The 23,896-nt window shown below is 33.3% G+C and overlaps 1 protein-coding gene and 1 non-coding gene across 2 annotated transcripts; one reads left to right on the top strand and one right to left on the bottom strand.

Moving 5' to 3' along the window:
• The first annotated feature begins 8,455 nt into the window (after positions 1–8,455).
• On the top strand, positions 8,456–14,732 carry LOC108822917 (homeobox protein knotted-1-like 6). The gene is made up of 5 exons (XM_056993100.1): positions 8,456–8,925; positions 9,280–9,405; positions 9,481–9,619; positions 14,085–14,323; positions 14,422–14,732. The coding sequence occupies exons 1-5, from the start codon at positions 8,602–8,604 to the stop codon at positions 14,539–14,541; spliced, it is 948 nt and encodes a 315-aa protein (XP_056849080.1). The 5' UTR covers positions 8,456–8,601; the 3' UTR covers positions 14,542–14,732.
• A 3,008-nt stretch (positions 14,733–17,740) lies between these two features.
• Positions 17,741–17,847, bottom strand: LOC130499331 (small nucleolar RNA R71). The gene has a single exon (XR_008938209.1). It is a non-coding gene; the product is annotated as a small nucleolar RNA R71 (small nucleolar RNA).
• Positions 17,848–23,896: the final 6,049 nt, after the last annotated feature.

Raw genomic sequence — 23,896 nt, 5'->3', positions numbered from 1 at the left:
ATTTTTAAAATTGAATAATATGATTTTATAAATATAAATTTTATATTTATCATATTTTTATGATTTTTATAATTTTTATAATTACATAAAATGTAAATATTGTTATATTATTATTTAACAGATGTTGCGTTTGGTAGTTTACCAGTCATAAGAGTTCCGCAAACGCAACAATTTCTAACAGCTGTACCAGTCGTACAAATCTCTAGAAAACGTTTAAAACCGCAACCACCCGCATCCGCAAACTCCCGCAACCGCAACCGCAACCGCTACGGTTACACCAGTCAGGCCCTTAGTGCACGTATGTTCACATTTAACTTTGTTGAAGTTGTTCAAAAAAAAAAGACTTTGTTGAATACTTTCTTTTATTTTTTCTTACATAAATGAGATCAATAATCTGTTATACTCAATCATGATCAAGTGGTACTATGAAATTCTTTCAAATAAACTCGCAAATCTCTTTATATAATTAAAAAAATTCTTTAATTTACCATAACATCGATCCTATTAAAACTGATTCCAAATGTTTTGTACAATGCGACTACAAATGATTCTTATTAGCTAGGAATGGGCATATACACTTCCCCCCTATTGATCGAATCATATCAATCATTTATCTTAGATACCTAACTCGAATCATATCAATTATTTGTTCTGCATCATATTCCATATGAAGATATCCAGAGTTTTAAAATTATGCATGGAGCATTCACATATAAATCTAAATCCAAATATATGCAAATATGTACTATTCTTTGCTCCGGGATAACTGAAAAAAATCAGCCTAAGATATATGAAAAGCGATTATATATATAAATATTCAATTCTAAGAATGACAGCTTAAAATACCCTCGTTATTTGATTTAAATTTTAAGACATTTGTATCCTCGGTTATACATATTAGCCTATTCATTGCTATATTAGGACCGGATAACTGTTTGACAAAAAAAAACTAGGACCAGATATAAACTATCAATTCAAATCTGATGTATGATTCAAGGTTCCCATGAATATATGGAGCTAAACTAGTAATCCAAAACATCAATAAATTTAGGTGAGAATCAACGGTCGAGATCCAAGAGAGTGGTATGGAAGCAGCACCAAAGCAATGCTTGTTTTACATGGATTCATACGAAACCGTAGCTTTGTGTCAGATTTCGAACAAACCTGGCCCGGGACATGGGTCAATCAAATTTCCATCAACGAGAAGACACTTTAGCACATCTTATATTTTTTTTTTGAGAAAGTGAGAAATTGTAACCTGTTAATAAATAAGCACACACCAGAAATTGTAACCTGTAAATAATCTTACACTTTAGCACGTCTTATATTTTTAGAAAAAATAAACAAGCGCACACCATAAATTGTAGCCTGTAATCAGATATGATTTCTACTATTTAATTTTCTGTCGAGTAGTGATAGCCTAGTGACAATTGGTGTGCATCCACATATTTCTAAATTTGATTCTGATTAAAAATTAAATTATCACTATTTACCTAATTCAGATTTGTACTTCGGTTAAAGTGTTTAACATGGTAGTTCGTAATAGATAACCAGTCTATTTTCTGACATTAGTCAGAAATTATTCTAAACACGGATCAGAAATTGTGATACGCTTTCGGCCTAATATACAGTGTCCTAATATTTACATTCTTCTCGAACTAGATCGGATCAGTTGATAAAATTTATCAAAATAAAAAAATCACTAAACATGTTTAATATTCAGAACTTAAAATTACCAAGCTTAGCTGTAATATGCAAAACTCACAGCTTGTAAAATTGTTATATTTTTATTTTCTATACCTATATATCTTCTATCGTCCATATAGTAACTAGAGTGAATTGGTGTATAATACATAAAGAATGATTATATTAGCTAAATACCTTAGATCAAAAGAAAAATGGTGATGATATATACTTGATATGGTTGCGTTATTTGGTGATAAATTATTGCAATTGTAGGGATAGATAGGGTGTAGTGTAGGTAAAGAAATATGACAAGAATCTATCAAATCACAAAGCCTATGGATACTAATGGGAAATTAGTTGAGGAAACCTAGCCATGCGAACAACCAATCATAAGAACTCTAAGAAAACATTGCATGTAGTTCCGAGAGATCAATACTTTACATGCAGCATCCAAGTGGCCCATTCCATGGATATTTGAACATTTTGAATGATGACCAGTTAATATACATATTAGTAAAATCGCAGTTTACATTCCTTATACTTTATTTGGATCAATCAAACTTAACCCGGAGCAATCCAAACAAAGTTTTCAAAAACAGTGTGTGTGTGTGTGTTTCTTCATATAAGTAATCAAATCTATTCTATTAAAAATCAATTCATCTGCAATATTTTTATTAGCATTTTTCTATTTTCCACCCCTGCACTCTTTTATTATAACGTTTTCGTCATAAAACAAAACACTATAATAATGCCAGCATATGTTTTTATCTAAGATCATGTAGAATCAAAAGTAGGTACGTAGAAACGTTATCTTTCTTAAAAATCTTTTTCACGTACCCATTTTTTATTGATTAACACACACTGGCTTTCTAAAGTTTAGAATTCCTTTTTTCTTTCTATGAACTTGTCCTAAGAAACTATTATAGGAATTATAAGTTTAATAAGATCTGAGGGAAGTAATCATGGCGATTAAAACATCTACAAAACATCCGTATTTTCACAAAAATAATTTAATTAGAAAGGAAAAAGGTTGTTTATTTTATTGCAATAGTTCACAATTACCTTTAAAGTGAAAATGACTCTTTCCCCTTAAAAAGAGAGGAGAAAAAAACATAAACAATTTTATTTCTAAAGTAGTATTACTGAAGATGCCACCTTCCTAATAAAAAAATGTATAAGATAGACTTCCAAAGCTGTCGAGTGTCGACAAAACAAAAAGAAAATTTTCAGTCGATATATTATAGATGCTCTTCTGCTCTCTTTTTTTTTGGACAAATAAAAATACTGTTTTTATTAAAATACTGTTCTTTATTCAAAAGGTCCTGTTTTTTTACTCTTGTTGATAATCTCTTGAAATTACTAACAATTTTGAACTTAAAAGAATTAATAAATAATATCAGGAAATTTTACCCCCACCCCCCTCCTCAAAAAAAAAATTAGGAAAATTTTCAAACTGCTTTTATCTATATTTAATAAATAAAAATTTGTTCATTTCAACTACAAATAATCATATATATCAACATCATCAATGTAGCCTTAAACCATTTACCACATTCAGTCAGAGCGTGCGAAATATTTTTCATGCCATAGGCCAAATTAACAAAAATATTTTACAGTAAAATAGTAAAATATAATTATTTTGTAAGATGTATTTTTTATAAAATTACGAAATGAGTTTTGTTTTTATGTTTCATTTATAAAAATAAAATTATTTATCATAAATTTTTTATTTTAGCCTAAAAGATATTTATTCTAAACTTATATCATAAAGGTTTACTTTGCAAGATTTAGAATAAAGACTAAAAAGTAATCAGAATGATATCAATATTTATTTGGGCTTAGAAATAGTTAGAATATTTGTATTACAGTGAATATTTCATAGAAAAATAAACAATAAGTGAATATATATTAAATAAAAAGAATAAAATATTCAAAGATAATATAGATTAGCAGCCGTCAATTGATTTTTTGAACTTAGGTTTTGACTATAAAAAAAAAAATTAAAGAACTTAAGTTCTTATCTAAGTTCAAGTTATAACTTCGTTTGAGAAGTGTTTTCATCAATTTTTTTTTTTTGAAACACTCATCAATATTTTATATAAAATAACCTTTTGAAAATGTCCTAAGTTTTATATAAAAATATTATGCCTTAGGCCAATGTTTCAAATTGTCACATAAAGACACGAATCTGCATACAGTATAACCGTAATGTACAAATCTAGCAACATACATTATAATATAACCTAAAATATTTACATCCGCTAAAATATCTCTATCTACATTTTAGATTTTAATTTAAACCAAAGTACAAAATAGAATAATCAACAAAAATAAAAGCATTGCTTTATAAATAGAATAATACTTAATTTCTTTTATTATTATTTTGTTTTCCGTTTTATTTTAGATAAAATATTGAACATCGATGAAAATGTCATATAAAAATATTAAAATGCTAGTTTTGCAGCTCTTATGTCTAGACTCTAATTTATTTTTATCCTTGGTTTTATCCATTAACTTGCTGTACTCAAAAATTAATCTAAATAGAACAAAAGATGAAAAGAAGACTTTTTTACAACAAAAAAAAATGAAGAGAAGAACAATTTTCCATAGGGTCTTGCATTCTTACTCTTTATCCTTTTTTTAAGCAAACTACGCATTCTTAGATCATCTCCAATGGAACACTATTTTCTTCTCTATAATTCACTCTATTTTAGAGTAACTCTATTATAGAGTTGATTTTGCTCCAATGGTTAACTCTATAATAGAGTGACTCTATTATAGAGTGGAAAATAGAGGGATGCAACCATTTTACTCTATATATTTGGAGTAAAATAGTTGCATCTCTCTATTTTCCACTCTATTATAGAGTTAACCATTGTAGCAAAACCAACTCTATAATAGAGTTACTCTAAAATAGAGTGAATTATAGAGGAAAAAATAGTGCTCCATTTGGAGATGTCTTTACTCTTGTCTAGGAACGAGCATTCGCTACTCGAGACCCGGTTTTTCGTACAAGCCAAATATCCAACATTGGAGGTCGTCAGTAGCGAATCCAGATTGATTTTTAAGTGGGTGCACACAGTGTAAATTTACCAATGACAAATATTGATATATGAAATTAGGCTGATCAACACACTATTTTTTTGAAAATATTATGGGTGCATGTGCACCCCTTCTATCCTTAGTAGCTTCGCCCCTGGAGGTCGTGCAATCTACATTTTATCCCTATCCACTGTGGCTAAGCATACCCTTAGACCATCCGCATCAAAGAACCGGGAGTGGAGTTCACAAAATCAAATTTTTATTATTTTTTTAAATTTTTTTTTTCATTTGATTTTTTCTTTTAAAAAAAATCTGACCAATAACGGACTGCCACGTGGCGTGGAGCCTGCAAAATAATTATGATACGGGTTCATCCCGAAGAAGTGAGGCGAGTTGAGTTCAATAATGTTACTTATTATAATAATTCTTTTTTTTGGGATTCGTGTGATCCTCTCCCTTGAGTTTTTGATGGACATGCCCTTAGAGCATCTCCATCAATGAAACTCTATGAACCCCTATTTTTTATTATTTTAATATATTTTTTTTCATTTGACTTTTTATTTTAAAAAAAAAATAATCGGACCAATTGCGGGCCGCCACGTGTCGTGGGGTCTGCACTACAGTGACGATCCAGGTTCACTGCAGTGATCCTCCAAGAGACAAGTTCACCTTCTATGTAATATTTTAATATTTTTTTTTCCGAAAACCGTGTGAACCTCTCCTATTGAACTCTCAACGGGGATGCTCTTATATCCCTATATTTATAGCCATATGCTCTGCACATTTGGTATGAATGACTCATCAATGGAGTATATGTTACTCGCTAGGTGTTTATAATTCATTGCCATTTTGTCATTAGTTGTGAATTGATTATTGTCTTGTATTTATCAACAAATTTAAACTACTAAACAATTACTCCCTCCATTCCCGAAAATAAGATTTTCTAGAGTTTTCACGTTTATTAAAAATCTAATAAGTATTTATATTATAGTTTACTATTTATTTTTCTATACACTTTCCAATAATTATCCACCAATCAAATTTAATCAATTCAAATATTCACAATTAATGTTTCTCAAAAGTATACAAAGTACTTTAAAAATATAGAAAATCTATCTTTGTGGAACAAGAATCAAATCTAGAAAATCTTACTTTCAGAAACGGAGAGAGTACTAATTAACACTACTAAACAATTACTAATTAACACTACTAAAATATTTTCTATAAAAAAGTCGAATTTAGAAAAACTATTACTCCTTTTGTTTTCATATTAAGTGTCACTTTACCATTTTTTTGTTACAAAATAAGTATTATCTTACAATTTTAACTAGATTTTGACCCACCCAACTGGGCGGATGTTTACTTTAACTTGTAAAAATATTATCAACTTATTACCCGATTGAGAATTATTGGATTTTATAAAATATAATCCACGTTCTTCGCTATCATATGATTGTTATTGTATTTAATGTACTTGTAACACGATAAAATACTAATACCTTAGTATATATAATTTTTTGCATTGTTTATTTGATACTGTAACTCTAATATAGAAAATGTAAAAATTAATAATGACATATCTATCATAAAACAACCAATAATTACAATAACCCAATAAATAATTTACTTATCAGAATGGATTATAATCGCAAATTAAACAATGTGGTCCAATTATATAGTCACAGTTTTGTAAGATTATCGTAGAGTTTGGTAGCTTTATATATGAGAATATTTTAAAATAGTTAGGAAAAATAAAGATATGGCAATGCAGTTGTTATTAAACTCTACGAAACCAAGATTTACGATCCATAAAAATAGGTAAATTAATTTAATTGAGTTGTTATTAAACTCTACGAAAAGATATCGGAATTAAAAAGTATAGTCATTTAGGCCCACTAATGTAGAAGAGCTAGCTTTATTATTGGTTTCAATTTTAAAAAAATGTAAGCCCATTAATCCATATTATTAAATAGATGTTATCTTTGTATTCAAACATCAATTTTTTTTAAGTCTGCTATTCATATTACCAAACAAAATCAAAATGTACTTTTACTTTAATAAGATAGATTATTAAATTAAATGTTATCTTTGTATCCAAACATCAATTTTTTTTAAGTCTGCTATTCATATTATCAAACAAAATCAAAAGGTACTTTTATTTTAATAAGATAGATGTAATTTATACTTATTTTCAGTTCAATATTAATTGCAGAATATAATGGTTAAATAGATATCATTAGTGAAAACATAAATGTATTTTAATCAGTTTCTTAATATGCGTAAAAATATCTAAGTGACAATCTTTGTGAAATTGAGAAAATACTAATTATTAGCACAAGTGCCCGATCTCTATCTCTTTATCTAGTGCTACTATATGTATATTATTTTTAGAACACTATTTTTATTAAATTTAAATAATCGGATTACACTTTGAAATTAAAGAGATTATCTTAACTTTATGAACATTACAATTAGACAATACAACACGGAGGATACATGTAGAGAAATCTCTAAGATAAAAAACAGTGAATTCAAAGTAAAATTTGAATGCGTCGAAACAAGGTTCACGGCAAAATCAGAATGATGAAAAATAGTCACACCGAATCATGACGTTAAAAATATCCAATTTACACATTCACAAGGTAAAAAAGGATTAAAAACTTAGACAACTTCAACTATATTAAAGTAGGAAAGACGAAATACTCAAGGAAATTTTTTTTCATAATGATGAACCTTGATCTTTGGAAGTAGAGGTTGACGATTATAGTAATGATAAATCCACCAACAAGTACAAAATGAAAAATTTCTTCAACGCAAAAATATGAATTTGTGTATATGATAGTTTATATTAAAGTATTAATTTGAATTAAACCCACACAATAATTTTGGATTTATTTTTTGTTACATAAAATTATTATTTTAAAAATTTAATACAATTCGTATATATTTTAATTTTAAATTTAATTATAGAATATATTGATCTTATAAATAATTCATTGCCCTCAAATACTATTATTTAAATAGATGTAAATATTAAAAATATAAATATATTTTCAATAATTTCTTAATCTTAAAAAGTGCAACGAACATAGAGAATGTTAACTACGATATTTGGGACTAAATTTCATAATTCTTTCAAACCAGGAAAGAAAAACATGTTTTTATCTTTATCATCTAGCTTACCACTCGAATCAGAAAGTTCAACTTATATTCTTTTCATATTTTAGATGACACTATTTATATAAACAAAGTGATCCTAATTTTTTCATGATATATTTTTGTTTAAAACTGATATTTATATATTAACAAGTAAATTTAAAAATAAAAGAAAGTTGTATGGAGTTGTAAATTTTGAATATTGACTATTTTTGCAGTTTTACATCGTGCGTTTATAATTACAACTTGTTAGAGAAATTTTCATTCATATTATTTAACTCATTTTGAAAAAAACTTTACCATAGAATTTTGTTTACTTTCTTAACTCAGCATTCCAAGTTCATATATTTTTACATTTTTATATTCGATGATAAGTAAACACAAATTCTGCTCATAGCACAATAATCTTTGGTAGGAAAATTCACACATAAGTAGGGAAGGCCTTATCTCGAGACTATATGGGACCCCAAGCTCGAGCCCTATAGCTCATTTGTCCTCTTTTGTAATTACACATATCATTTTCCATTAAATTATTATTACTATTATAATTATATATATAATTGCTAAAAGAAAAAATGATTCCTGCCTCTCTCTCTCTCTAAACAAAACACTCCCATAGAAATATATTGTACAACCGGAAAGGCGGTTTCATTCATCGATTCTCTAGCTTTTCTGCAGAGAGACAAATCAAGAAAGAAGAGTAGGTGGCCACCATCGATGGATGGAATGTACGGCTTCCAACCAACATGTGACTACTCAGATAAGGCGGGGATGATGATGTTACCGGATAATCTGATGTTTCCTTCGGACTACCAAACCTTGCTTTGCTCCTCTGCTGGAGACAATCGCGTCTCAGATGTTTTCGGATCCGACGAGTTATTCTCAGTAGCAGCCTCCGCTACTATGTCGTCGGGGGTTGCATCGATGGCCCCTGGGATCCGAAGAAACGATGGTAACGTATCGCTCGGTGTCATTAAGGCGAAAATCGCTTGTCATCCTGCGTATCCACGGTTACTACAGGCTTACATGGATTGTCAGAAGGTGATTTATACAAAACAGTGGTTGAGAATAATCTTTGGTTACGGTTTACTGTTCCTTTGATTATTATTCTGTATCTCTTGTCTCTTCCCTTTCTTGTCTGTGCTCTCGTAGAGACTTTTATAGTTTCACCTCTATATAAACTTTGATCATCTTCATCGTTCTTGAATCTGTTACTCAAAAATGTAGGCTTCTTTTACTTTCTTGGTGAATATTCAAGAAAGTACTATCCATTGTTCTTATAATTTTATGGTTAACGACAAAGGAGAAAAAACATATATTTGGTGATAATTTCTTGTTTTTTCACGAGTAATACAATTCAAGTATAACGGTGTGAGATTTTGATAAACTTCGCAGGTCGGAGCTCCGCCGGAGATAGCCTATTTACTGGAGGAGATTCAACGGGAGAGCCATGTGTACAAGCAAGGCGTTTCTCCGTCGTCGTCTTACTTCGGAGCTGATCCTGAGCTCGATGAATTCATGGTCTCTCTTTCTTTCTTTCTTGATTTATTTGTTTGTTACTGTAACACGTAGAAAAATCTTTGGGTAGGATTCCAGGAAACCTATTGCGAAATATTGGTGAAGTACAAATCGGACCTCGAGAGGCCGTTTGATGAGGCGACGACCTTCTTGAACAAAATCGAGATGCAGCTACGAAACCTATGCACTGGCGTGGAGTCTGCCAGGGGATTTTCGGGTAAGTCATGTTTGTAATTCCCTCACTAGTTCAGTGGTTCGATTTGGTGTTTAGTTTCTGAGTGATGTTTCAGACCTTTGTGTGATTCATACTCTATTTATACTAACTGCCCGTGGGGAGCTTAATCATTTCAAGAACCCTAGGTTCTTTACTTATGTGCGAAAACGAAATATCAAAAGATAAACCCTAGGTTTTGCGGAGTCGTTTGAGTGACTAAGTCATTTCATCTCCATAGCCACTCTCCTTCATGGGGTTTTGTTGTGTGGTTGACTGCTTCAAGGTCTAATTACCTTGGAACAGTTGTGTGCCATTACTTTACTCTCAATTTAATCTTTACCATTACGTGGACTTATTCATAATTTCTTCTTCTTTTTTTTTGTCACAGTTCCATAATTTCTTCACTGTTTGGAAATCATACATTTTTAACAATACAATTTTTTTTTCCTGTTAGAAAGAAAAATGATCTTTTTTTTGGTCTAAAGAAAGATGATCTTGAAAGCACTTATTAGCTTTTGCGGTAGAGATTCTGATTTTGACGTTTCAGAGTCTTGTTGCGTACTGGTTTATTTTTTTCCAACTTGCTGCTTTTTCCAGTGAAAACCTGTCGACAGAAAGAAAAACCTAGTCATGGCCCTTTTTCAATAATTTTAGTTGATTTTCACGTTCTTATTTTGCCTGACCTCTCGTTTAGATCATAATTAAAAGTATGTTTACTGTGTTTTTCTATTGGAATTACAGTTTTTCTAGGGCTTCAGGTGATTTTCATAACCAATAAGGAAAAATTTATTAGCAACTAATTAAACACCCTTTAAAAAGTTAAAAATAAACTAAACACCTTTTACGCTCGCTCACAGATAACTTCGGAAAACTAAATTTTCAGCACAATTATTGTCGTGAGAAAAAAAGAAAACATTTTAGAACACAAACTCCTATTATTAAAAAAATACACATGACTGGAGTACTCCACAATGAACTCTCGAGAAGCTCGACTCTGATCTAGTTCAAGTTCCAATCGTATGAAATCCCAAAGAGATTTTTTTGATCATGGGAATTCGTGGCGTTGCCAAGTGTCTGATCTTATCTGCATGTCTTTTGTTGAAGTGTTTGGCGTCTTGTTGGCCTTGACTAACATTTGAGTTAAGTTTCTCAGTTATACGAATTTTAGGTTTATATTTTTTGAACTAGGGAAAAAAAGAGATTTATGTTAGACTGAACTGCTCTAGAGCAGTGCATTTTTGTGTGCTTGCTTGATATGGTCCACGCTTTTAACTATAGGAATAGAAGAATTGTGGCTATAAAAATTTAATTAATCACATTACTGGAAATACTGAATGCATTAGAGATTTTAGTTAATAAATTAGTTTGAAACTCCACCTGAAAGAATTAGCTGTAAAGATATGAAACTCCATAAAACAGTGTACTTTTCCAGGCTTCCAGCTTTGGAGGGTTTTTCCTTATTGCATTAGATCTCAAAATGCAGTTTCCACTTGTACTTTGGTAATATTGTTTATTATGAAAAAAAAGCTGCTGATAATCTGATATTTAACATTTCAGCGTATTTTTATTAAATAATTGAGGGTTTGCGTAGAGAATCAGCTGGAAAAGGTGGATAAATAGATCACTGCAGGTTGTCAATGGTGGGCGAATGTTTGTGATTAGTTGTCTTTTAAAATTGTTCAAAGTACAACTTGCCTTTTGGATGATCTCATCTTTTTTTCTTTTTTAATTAATGATCTTTAACCATCTTTTCTTTCTACTTAGCCGAGTTTTTTTGCACCTGGATGAATCATAAACTAATAAAAAGACACTGGTTAGATTGGATTCACATGAGATGAGATCTACTAGTTTCTTAGATCACTCACATGCTTTGGTTTCTTTGTGTTAATCTGCTTTAATAATACAACCAATCCTTAGTTCCCCCAGTATTGATTTTGATTTCCCACTTTTGGCGAGCTCCGGTGGTGATACAACATCGCTAAGACGCTAATATGAATTATTTATCTATGAACATGTTGTCTCGTGCTTTCTGTGGACTACTCTTATTCTAGTGTTTCAGCTAATATATAGATCACAAAACTGCTGAGAGAAGATCGTTTCTTGTTGACTTTTCTTTTGTTTCCTTTCAGTATTTCTCTTCTGTGTTAATCACTTTCACAGATTTACCATAAGTATTGTTGCATGCAGCATCAGAGATGTTTTTGCATGTTTGATCTAAAACGGTAGAATATTTTCATGATAGGAAAATAGGATTATCCGGCATGATAAGCTCGAATTAGAGTCCTTTTTTGTTTAAAGTAAAAGGTTTGAGAGTCACATGGACTCCCGTGGATTCCGCTAGTGATCTCCCACCATTGCCCCCACTTACCTTTCTCTCCTAAAAGATTTTGTTTTTGGTTTGGTAAAATTTTTAATAAAGTAGAAAAAGATACATAGGGTTCTCTATACCTCAATCAAATCATCTATTAGACTGACTATGCTTCTCTATCTTTCTCAACTCTTTTGCATATAGTATAAGTAGTGATCGTCATTTCCTCGGGTTGCTTTGTTCCCTTGGTGGGTCGTATTTTGTCTCTCTGCCGCACTCTACTTGCACGTGTCTGGTTATTTGCATGTTACTAATTGAAAATGTCTCAACATAGGATTTTTAGTATTTACGCATCAGTGTTTCAGCATAGTATAAGAAGATATTTAGTATTCAAACATCAGTATTTCAAAGTCATGAGAAACACAGTCCAAAATATCTCAATTGAGGTATCTAACACAATATTTATATTCCATAATATTTTGAGATATCTTGATACTTTTTGAGAAAAGTTTGGGATATCAACATACATGCAATTCTTTAAAATAGACATTTTTCAAGTTTTTATCACAAAAAATATTTAAGATGAAAAAAAAACCAAAATGTTTTATTTAATAGGTAAAAGATTTGTGTGCCCTAGATATATAAATACAAATAAATAAAAAATATATATTTTTTAAAATAATAATTTTTCTATAGTTTATTTTTTCAAATCTAACTTTTTATTATTCTTTTTTGAATTTTTAAATTTTCCTTTTGAAATTTGAAAATATTTTTTCAAAATATTTGTAAAAAATTTATTTTCAAATTTTAAGATTTGTCTTTTGTTTAAAAAAAAAGTTAAACCTCAATCCTAAAACCCTACCTTAACTATAAAATCTAAGATATAGATTAGTTAATCCTATAGGTATATATACATCTTTAATAAAATATTTATGGTTATCCTAGGGTATTTCTCTTTGCTTATTGGTTTTTGTTTTTGTGAGAAATTATAATTGGGAACCTCCACTGAAAGTGATCTTGGTTATCCCTTATTTGGTCAAAATCCTATTTCGTAAGCAGTCAATGCATAGCTGAAAATGTGATAATATAACTGCAAACTATTTTTTTGTCAATATATGTGTATACAATATGGACATTAAGCACCCCTTTCAATAGTTTCTGACATCACCGTGATCATCTCATGTTTTAAATGTTTTAAGATGTTTATTATTTAATTTATATTGCCTTCTCTGGTGATGTGTGCATTTGATTTATGAGATTGTTCCTGATTGCCATGGGCTTTTTGTAGAATTCTTTGGCTTTTTGGCTATATCTTTAGCCATTGCCAAGAATTGAATGTCAAGAATTTGATGTGGCATACATATCCCATTGCATGACTTGCCTTCTTCGGAAAATGTCTGTGGACAGTAATGTGATAACTTTTTTTAGAGATTTTTTATAGTTTTTACATATTTTAATACTATATACTTTCGATCTATAATGTTGTGTACATATTAGGCTAGTCCATTATCTTATATGCGTGACTGACTTGAACTCATTTAGTTCGGAAGTAAATACGGTTGCTTTCTCCGACTATATCGTTCTGTCACACAGTCAAACCTATTATAAAATCAGGCAATGTTTCTTGAATCATCTTTTGGGGCTGAGTTTGATGTCAGGAAGCTTTGTGTAAGTGGGTCAGTAGAGTCGTTGGGGCATTATATATAAATGTGCAAATTTATATTGAAGAGAGAATGAAAATGAAAACTTGGGTGTTGTGGGGGAGAAGAACATAAATGGGAGGCGTAGCGTTATTTCCGGGGGTTCACAATGATCACATGTCATAGTCCCATTTGGATGATGAAGTAGGGCCGGTGTGGGGGATGTGTCCTCATGGAGACAAGACTATAAGTCCTCTCTTCTGACACAGTGTCAATGGAGTGAACTATTCACTGCGGCGGTTTCTTTTCCATTTTTGCCCTCTTCTTGTTGAGCCACTTAGCCGTTAAGCCGGCTCTAACTTTATTGTTGCAAATAATGTACTATTTTCATTTTAGTGACTGTCCTTTAGTTGTCAACAAACTTTCTGTAAACCATTCATCTCTACGTGCATGTGAAATTTGTTTAGTTCATTTGAATGTCTAGAAGTTAATTACTGAATGACCATTTTGCGTGTGCCAGAGGATGGTGCAGTTTCATCTGACGAGGAATTAAGTGGAGGCGATGAGATATTACAGGATGGGAAACAAATATGCGAAGACCGTGATCTCAAGGACAGGTTGCTTCGCAAATTCGGAAGCGGTATAAGTTCACTAAAGCTGGAGTTTTCAAAGAAGAAGAAGAAAGGAAAGCTACCACGAGAAGCAAGACAAGCGCTACTCGATTGGTGGAGTGTTCACTATAAGTGGCCTTACCCTACTGTAAGCCAAAAACACACTTTTATGTTACATTGAGCTAACCACGGTTACAACTATATATTTAACATGAGTGATGATATATATCATGTGGATGTGTACAGGAAGGTGATAAGATAGCATTGGCTGATGCAACGGGGTTAGACCAAAAACAGATCAACAATTGGTTTATAAACCAAAGAAAACGTCATTGGAATCAGTCAGAGAATATGCCTTATGCATGATGAACGATCTAGTAATGAGAATGCATGATGGTATTTTAACGTTGAAGTAAAAGAAAAGAAATGGGCTTGTATTGACATGTTTCCTTTAGTATAAATTCTGCTTTGATTTTTTTTTTTTTTGACTAAATTTCTGCTTTGATTTGCCGAGAAAAGAAGAAAAAAAATGGAAAAAGAGCAGTGAAGGTTGGATACATGAATGAATAATTTACTCGAGTCACATGTAGGAAAGAATCAAGGGACAAAAAAGTCTTCGTCAAATGCTTTGTAAACTATTATTATCGTGAATGTGCCTTTTATAACAAACGACTTATTTGGTCTCTTCTAAGGTTTGTCTCCTCTCGTGATTTAAAAGTTTCAATACTTTCACCTTTCTTTTGGAATCAACAATTCAAAAGTAATCGGAAACTTTTTTCATGATCCAAACGTTTTACTGAGGCCTTCATTGGTAGAACATTAGTATTAACATTAAACTCTACATTATCCAATCAATATTTGTTACAAAAACATTTAAAAAATATTTACTAAATACTAATGCTTTCTAAATGCTCTCTAGCAAATGTTTTCATATGAAGTTTTTGGAAGAGCATTTGCATTTACAATTTATATATTTATGAAATAAATATAATTAGTTCTTTTTTTTGGTTCAAATAATTAGTTCATTTATTTGATTTAATAATATTATAAAATAATTTTTATATCTAGAAAATTAAGTTTCATTTCTAAAATAAATTTACAATATAAATATTTTTTAAAAATAGTATTTCACATTTAAAATAAATTTACAATATAAATATTTTTTTAAAATAGTATTTCACATTATATTTTAAATGCGAAATATATTTTTTTAAATAGATATTTTAATTGTAAATTTTATTTTTTAAACAAAATTTTCGGTATAAACATAATTTTTGAAATTAGTAAATAAAATAAATTAATTATATCTCTTTTATATATTAATATATATCCAAAAATAAATTTATATTTTATTTATTTATTTAATAATATTCAAAATTATTTTATAACCAAAAATAAATTTATATTTTTTAAAAAATACATTTATTTTTAAAATAATAATATTTCACATTTAAAATTTAATTTAATTTATGTTATTAATTGATATCTTGTGTATTTACATGTTTTTAAGCTTCATTCTAGTCCTTATATTGTTCCTTTGCATGCATTTAGAGTGCATTTAGGTTGCATTGCATTACATTTGTCTCTATCAGATATTGGAGATGCTTGTTGGTGACTTTGGAGACATTTGAGGGGTTTTGAGTCAAAAGGGTGAAAGATGAACATGGATGAAGGCCTTAAAGATATCTTTTGAAGCTCAAATTTTGGGAAGACAAAGTAAATTGAGTTAGCTTTCTAATGGAGGTGGTTTCAAGTCATTTGGATCTGTATTGAAGGAGTTATGATCAATCTACTGGAGGCATATCAACCCTGTAGCGACCAGAGCCGTAGCGACCAGAGCATGTCGCTAGGAGGGCTCCCGAGCGTACGTAGCGACCACTGTAGCGGGATGCAAGGTCGCTACGGGCGAAAAAGACTGTTTTTTTAATTGGGTTGACCCAGGTTTGTTGGGTTGACCCAACTCGTTTTTAGACTTCTATAAATACCCTTTAGACCTAATTTTGAGGGATATCTTGTTTTCATTGTAATCACATTAGCTATTTTGGTGAAAGACTTAATCTTGAGCTTCTTTTCATCTCTATCTCTTGTGATTATTAATCAATCTTGACCACTAAGCATGATTAACCTTCAATCATCCATGGGTTTTGGGTTATTCATGTCTATTAGTGAGTAGTTACCTTTTGGATTCATGGGCTAGGGTGATTAGAGTGATTAAGTGAAGATCTAAGGGTGTTTAGTGTTAGATCTCTTGTTTCCTTGCTTGTCTACTTCTCTTAATGCTAGATTAATGTTGGCCTCTTTATTCTAGAGCTCTAGACATTTCCCACCCACAAGGTGTTTGATGAAATGTCTGAACCAAGTAGAGCTTGCTCTAAACTTACCTTACACAAAGACCATTGTGTTAAGGGAGTTTAGATAGTTAGTAGACTCATCCTTAATGATTGCTTAGATCTTTTAGGCTCAAAGACCTTTGGTGTCTAGTTGATTAAAGCAAATGAGCATTCTTCTTGACCATAGAGCTTGCTTATTTCAGTGTTCTAGACTTAAGGAAGTTATTGATTGAAAGTTTGCCATCCTTAGATTGGATCTTAATCACTTAAAGTCAAATGCCTAGCCCCATGAGTCCTATTGTCCAAGATTGATTGAAAGCTTGTTTCTTTATTGCACTTTAGCATAGTTCTAGTTCATATCATCATTGAAAACCTGATTGCACTTAGATTAAGCATGGTCTTGCATTCCCTTTGCTTTAGAATCACTTAGGATTGGTTCGACAATCTTTTACACTACAACATTTGGTTAGGGACTCTTCAAAAGTCCTGTTATCAAATTGGCGCCGTTGCCAAGTTCTATTGTGATTTTGACATTGGGATTTAGTCATTTGCTTGAGACTAAGTCATTTTTATTATTATTGTGATATTGGCTCTGCTTTTTCCTCTTTCTTTTTCATTTCAGGTGTATGAACTTGAGAAGTAGAGGGACTACAAACCTCACTCCTCTGGTATCAGACATCCGGGCTTTGGAAAGAGAGAATACAAGAAGAAGGAGAGAAGAGGAGCAACAGGCTCATTTCAACAGATTGGGTTTTGATATGGCTCACCATCAGAACCCGAATCAAGATAGAGAGATCCCCTTGGAAGCTGCCCAAGAGGGAAATGGTCAAGGAGCTGCCAACCTTCGACCACAACACCCACAGCGCCAAGCTCGCGCTATTGGAACCTATGATCGCCCTCACATTCATGGTCATATGTTGGGAATCAGAGCACCTGCTGTAGAGAACAACAACTTTGAGATCAAGTCAGGACTGCTCAACACCATTGAGAACAACAAGTATCATGGTCTTGCTACTGAAGATCCTTTTGACCACTTGGACAAGTTTGATAGCTACTGTGGTTTGTCCAAGACCAATGGAGTGTCAGAAGATGCTTTGAAGCTCAGGCTCTTTCCTTTCTCTCTGGGAGACAAGGCAAGACAGTGGGAGAAGTCTCTCCCAAGCGACTCTATCACTACTTGGGATGAGTGCAAGGAAGCCTTTCTAGACAAGTTCTTCTCCATCTCCAGGACAGCTAAGATCAGGAATGAGATCTCTGGGTTTCAGCAGAGGAACTTAGAAAGTTTCAGTGAAGCATGGGAGAGGTTCAAAGGCTACCAAGCTCATTGCCCACACCATGGCTTCTCCAAAGAAAGCTTGTTGAGTACCTTCTACAGGGGAGCTATACCACAGTGTAGAAACAGACTTGATACAGCCAGCAATGGATTCTTCTTGGGCAGAAACGAGGTGGATGCAGAGGAGCTGATAGAGAACATGGCCAAGAGTGACTCAGTATACAGTGAGGATCATGATAGAGTCAACAGAAGTGATGATCAGCAGACCAAGAAAGAGCTCAAGTCTTTGGAAGAGAAGTTGGACCTACTTCTTGCCAACAAAGCTAAGCTGGATCAGATGAAATCAGTTGGGGAACAGCAACAAAAGCAGGTTGCTGAGATCAAGAAGATTGATGGTTTGGAAGGACATGAAGAGGTGTGCTTTATCAACAACAATGGAACTTGGTATAGGAAAGAGCCCAACTTTCAATACCAAAACAACTACCAGCAAAAGCCCCTCTACAACAACCAACAAGGTGGTTATCAAAGCAACCAGCCTACTCAAGCTAGAGGAAGCTCTTCTCAAGCTCAAGTTCCAAATTCAACCACGGAATCTATGTTCAAACAAATCCTAGAAGCTCAAGGAAAATTTGCTAAGGACATTGGAGATGAGTTCAAGGCTGTTCATGCCAAGATTGATGGAACTTATTCTGACCTCAACAACAAGTACATGCAACTTGCCTCTCACGTCAAAGCTTTAGAGAGCCAGGTTGCTTCTTTGCCTTCATCCTCCAAGCAGCCTATGGGAACTCTACCAGGGAAAGCAGAGGCAAACCCAAGAGAACATTGCAATGTTCTTCTCTCTAGTGACACTTCTCAGGTCGCCAACTACAAGAGAGAGGTAGATGAGATTGAAAGATTGGTGTTTGGAACTGAAATTGAACAGGTTGAGCATGTGGTTGTTGCAACAGCTGAGTCCAAGATTGTGCAAGAAGCTGACAGGATAGTTGCAGCAAAGGTTGAGCAGAGCAGAGAGCACAAGGCTGAGAAACCAGTTGAGAGAAGATCTGATAAGAGGCTGAATGTGGTGAAGCAGGAAGACACTGAGGTTGAGCTATCCCCCTATGACAAACTCCCTTTTCCAGAGAGATTCCTCACCAAAGCTCAAAAGAAGGTGGTCTCCAAATTCAGAAAAGACTTGAGTGATATTGGAGTAAGGCTTCCAGAGATTCACAACATGCAAGCTGCTCATGTCCAGATGATGCTCATCAAAGACATTCTAGACCACCAAGCTGAAGTAGCAGAGCTCCTGGACATCTCTACACTCAAGCTTGATCCACCAATCCCACCCAAGTCCCTCCCTAAACTAGGACACCAAGGGATGTTCACTTTGCCTTGTTCCCTTGGAAAGCTTAACTTTGATGATGCTCTAGTGGATTCTGGTGCAAGTGTGAATGTGATCTCACTTGAGGTGATGAAGAGTCTAGGGATTGAGCACATGCTACAAGACACATCTATGCTCCAATTTGGGGATTCCTCTTCCACAACCCCAATTGGTATCATCAAGGATTTCCCTTTGCAGCTTGGAGCATGCACCATCCCTATAGACCTCACTGTTTTGGAGATGGCAACTGGGAAGATAGTCCCATTGATCCTTGGCACTCCATTCCTCACAACAGTGGGAGCTTGCATAGACTTTGCCAACAACAAAGTCACACTCCTAAATGTGAACAAAGCTGTCTCCTACCCTCTTCAATCACCTAAGTTGAAACCTGAGTATTGTGGCACAATAACTTGTGGAGCATCCTCCATTGAGAAGACAAAGACTGAGCTGAGTGGTATTGAGAAAGAGGTTCTTGGTGAAGAGTCCCCTAAGGAGAAGTGTGATGAGCACTTGGAAAGTGCTCAAAAGGAGGAGGTGAGTGAAGCCACAAAGGCCTCCCATGGCAAGAAGAAGATTGTGAAGGAATCTCACCCTCCACCTCTTGAGAAGACTCCTCACACCCTCACTCTTCATCCAATGAAGCTCAAGGATGGAGCTATTGAGTATAAGATCAAGTGCAAGGGAAGGTCTAAGCCATTCTCAAGTGCAAGGGCCATCATCACTCCACAGTTCCAAGATGATCCACTCAAGCTTCAAGAGCTTCTCTCTCAAGTCCTCACCATCACTCTGGAAGGTGGGAAGGATCCTCCTTCTCACTAGTACAAGAGAAAAGGTAGTCAAGCTAGTGACTTAAAACAAGCTCACTTGGGAGGAATTCCCATGTTTATCCATTTTATATATTCTTTCTCTTTATTTATTTTAAGATGTTTAATAAGTGTGGTTGAGGTTTCCAGGTTGAGTATAGCACTAGAGGAAAGAAGAAAGGCGGTGAAGCACACAAGCCTTATGGTAGACATCCCGTAGCAGTCTCCTCTAGTCGCTATGAATCATGCCAGCTCCTTGCAGAAGCCCTAGACACCCACTGCCATACTCCAATCTCCACTTGAGGTATCACTCCAACCCTTCTTTGTACATACCATTACCTTTATCATATTTTCGGTATCTCCTTCTCTCTCACTCACACAGAGACTGTGTGATTTAAGTGTGGGGGAGGTACCAAGTATTTGATCATGTTTGCTTTGTTGATTATGCGTCTCATGCATTGCATTGTACATTCATATATGCATAGAAAAACCATAAAAATTAAAATTTTTGAAAAATGCATAAAGAATCATGTAGTTGCATTGCTTGCATTCTTAGAATTGAGTCTAGATCATATAGGTTGCATTCACTTGCATATGGAGCAGCTGTTGATAATTCCTTGTAAAGAACACTTATTTGCACTGAAAGTGACACCCTAGCTAAACATATCAAGTAGCTTAAGCATCTCTTGAAAGCCTTGCATGCTTCGTGCCTTGAAAACTCTTCTTGAAACATGTTTGCTTGCTTGATATTGGCATTGTTCTCGAAACCAGCTCCAACCTGAATCTTGAGTTAAATGAACTTAATCTCTCTTGCATATGGGCATTTGCATACTTGATCATGGATCTCATACACATTTGGGTTATCTTTTCCATTGAACCACTCTTTGTTAACCCAAATGGCACTCCCTTACCCTAAAACCCTTACCATTCTTTGAAGCCTACATTGATTTGCATGAGTGAGGCCTCTTTTGATAGCTTGTCATGTGCAAAATCTTGAGAGTATTGGAGGCGACATAGATTTGTTCTCATCTCTTGCTAGCATAAGAACTTCCTTTGAGCTAGCATCTAGGATGGTGAGTGGGTTTGTGTATTCTAAAGGTTGATATCTTGGGTTTGGGAAGTGAGAAAGATGAGAAAGATGAACAAAAGAGTGTCAAAAGAAAAGGAAAACCCTAGGGACCAAAGAAAAGAAAAGAAAGCTCTAGATTGTGTCTAATGGAACTTTCCCCCAAAAGAAAAATAAAAAAAAAGAAAGAAAAAAAAAAAAAAAAAAAGAGAAAAGAATCAATAAGATTGTGGGGAAAGGAAAAGAGAAAGAGTTAGAGTTAAGTGTTGTAAAAAGTGAATAAAAGCCCCTAGTTGGTTGAGTCAAAAGAAAAAAAAAAGAGAGTTGTTCATTGGGTGAGTGATGTGAGTGAATGCTATTTTGGTTATGGGATGGGGATGAAAAGGGTAGAACTTTTGATCACTTAGGAAAAGGGTAGAATGATGAGAATGGATCTATGTATGCATGAATTGCTTCTAGTCTTAGATAAATTTTGCATAATGATCAAGCTCCTTGTTCTTGAGTGATAACTACTTTAAAATGATGCATTGAACCCTTCTCTTCTTTCACTTTAAACCATTTGTTTACCTAGCCAAATGATTGAGATCATGTGCCCATTTGTGAGAATTCACCTTGTGTGTGTGTGTGTGAATCAATGTGAGGGCTGGTTAAGAAGACTTGTTGGTTGATGAGTATTGCATCTTGTGTAAAGGTATAAGAGTATTGATAGGCCTAGAGAAGCTAGAGTATAATAAGAGAGTTTGCTCATGCTATTTGCTATGTTTCTTTAGGATGTCAAGTTGAGTGCTCTAAGTGTTTCTTTTGCTTATGTGCTCCCACCTTCAAACCTCTCTACATTAGTTTTTTGAAAGTTTACTTGTGGACAAGTAAAGGGCTAGTGTGGGGGAGTTGATATCTTGTGTATTTACATGTTTTTAAGCTTCATTCTAGTCCTTATATTGTTCCTTTGCATGCATTTAGAGTGCATTTAGGTTGCATTGCATTACATTTGTCTCTATCAGATATTGGAGATGCTTGTTGGTGACTTTGGAGACATTTGAGGGGTTTTGAGTCAAAAGGGTGAAAGATGAACATGGATGAAGGCCTTAAAGATATCTTTTGAAGCTCAAATTTTGGGAAGACAAAGTAAATTGAGTTAGCTTTCTAATGGAGGTGGTTTCAAGTCATTTGGATCTGTATTGAAGGAGTTATGATCAATCTACTGGAGGCATATCAACCCTGTAGCGACCAGAGCCGTAGCGACCAGAGCATGTCGCTAGGAGGGCTCCCGAGCGTACGTAGCGACCACTGTAGCGGGATGCAAGGTCGCTACGGGCGAAAAAGACTGTTTTTTTTAATTGGGTTGACCCAGGTTTGTTGGGTTGACCCAACTCGTTTTTAGACTTCTATAAATACCCTTTAGACCTAATTTTGAGGGATATCTTGTTTTCATTGTAATCACATTAGCTATTTTGGTGAAAGACTTAATCTTGAGCTTCTTTTCATCTCTATCTCTTGTGATTATTAATCAATCTTGACCACTAAGCATGATTAACCTTCAATCATCCATGGGTTTTGGGTTATTCATGTCTATTAGTGAGTAGTTACCTTTTGGATTCATGGGCTAGGGTGATTAGAGTGATTAAGTGAAGATCTAAGGGTGTTTAGTGTTAGATCTCTTGTTTCCTTGCTTGTCTACTTCTCTTAATGCTAGATTAATGTTGGCCTCTTTATTCTAGAGCTCTAGACATTTCCCACCCACAAGGTGTTTGATGAAATGTCTGAACCAAGTAGAGCTTGCTCTAAACTTACCTTACACAAAGACCATTGTGTTAAGGGAGTTTAGATAGTTAGTAGACTCATCCTTAATGATTGCTTAGATCTTTTAGGCTCAAAGACCTTTGATGTCTAGTTGATTAAAGCAAATGAGCATTCTTCTTGACCATAGAGCTTGCTTATTTCAGTGTTCTAGACTTAAGGAAGTTATTGATTGAAAGTTTGCCATCCTTAGATTGGATCTTAATCACTTAAAGTCAAATGCCTAGCCCCATGAGTCCTATTGTCCAAGATTGATTGAAAGCTTGTTTCTTTATTGCACTTTAGCATAGTTCTAGTTCATATCATCATTGAAAACCTGATTGCACTTAGATTAAGCATGGTCTTGCATTCCCTTTGCTTTAGAATCACTTAGGATTGGTTCGACAATCTTTTACACTACAACATTTGGTTAGGGACTCTTCAAAAGTCCTGTTATCATTAATTAAGATTCAATTATTTTTAACAAATATATATATATATAATATAATATATATATATATATATATTATATATATATTATAATTAAATAAATAAATAAATAAATATTTAATTTAATATATATTATTTTAAATCAAGTATATTATATGCTATTTTTTATTAAAAAAAATAAAATTGTATACTTCTACTGTTATACCAATCATCTTATTAAAAGTTTTAATGAAGAGCATACAACTTCTGTAGCATACTGCTTCTACAGCATACTGCTACTGCTCTCTTCATCTGCCGTACCAATCGAGACCTCAGTCATGACCTCATAGGCATTCGGTTTTTGTAATTATTTAGTTTTCAGGTTTTTTGCTTTTGGAAAAATGTCAATGAAGTTAACCAAACTATATGTTGGTTCGGTTCGGTTCGTTTAAAATTCGGGTTTTGGTCTTGGATACTATTATATTTTTAGAGTTGAACAAAAATTGTTTTATATATGGTATATATTTTGGGAAAAAAAAAACAAATTCAGTCAGTTGTGAATTCACAAAACTCGTTTATTTCCAATTCCATTATGTTAACAGATTGGTTAGTATTTAAATCAAACCACAAACGACTTAATTTTTCAAATCCTGCTGATCCGTTTTTGTGTAGAACCTATAT

This window comes from Raphanus sativus, chromosome 8, assembly GCF_000801105.2.
Source record: "Raphanus sativus cultivar WK10039 chromosome 8, ASM80110v3, whole genome shotgun sequence".
NCBI classification, from domain to species: domain Eukaryota; kingdom Viridiplantae; phylum Streptophyta; class Magnoliopsida; order Brassicales; family Brassicaceae; genus Raphanus; species Raphanus sativus.
Note: the sequence above shows the minus strand (reverse complement) of the source record. Positions and strands in the feature narration are given on the sequence as shown.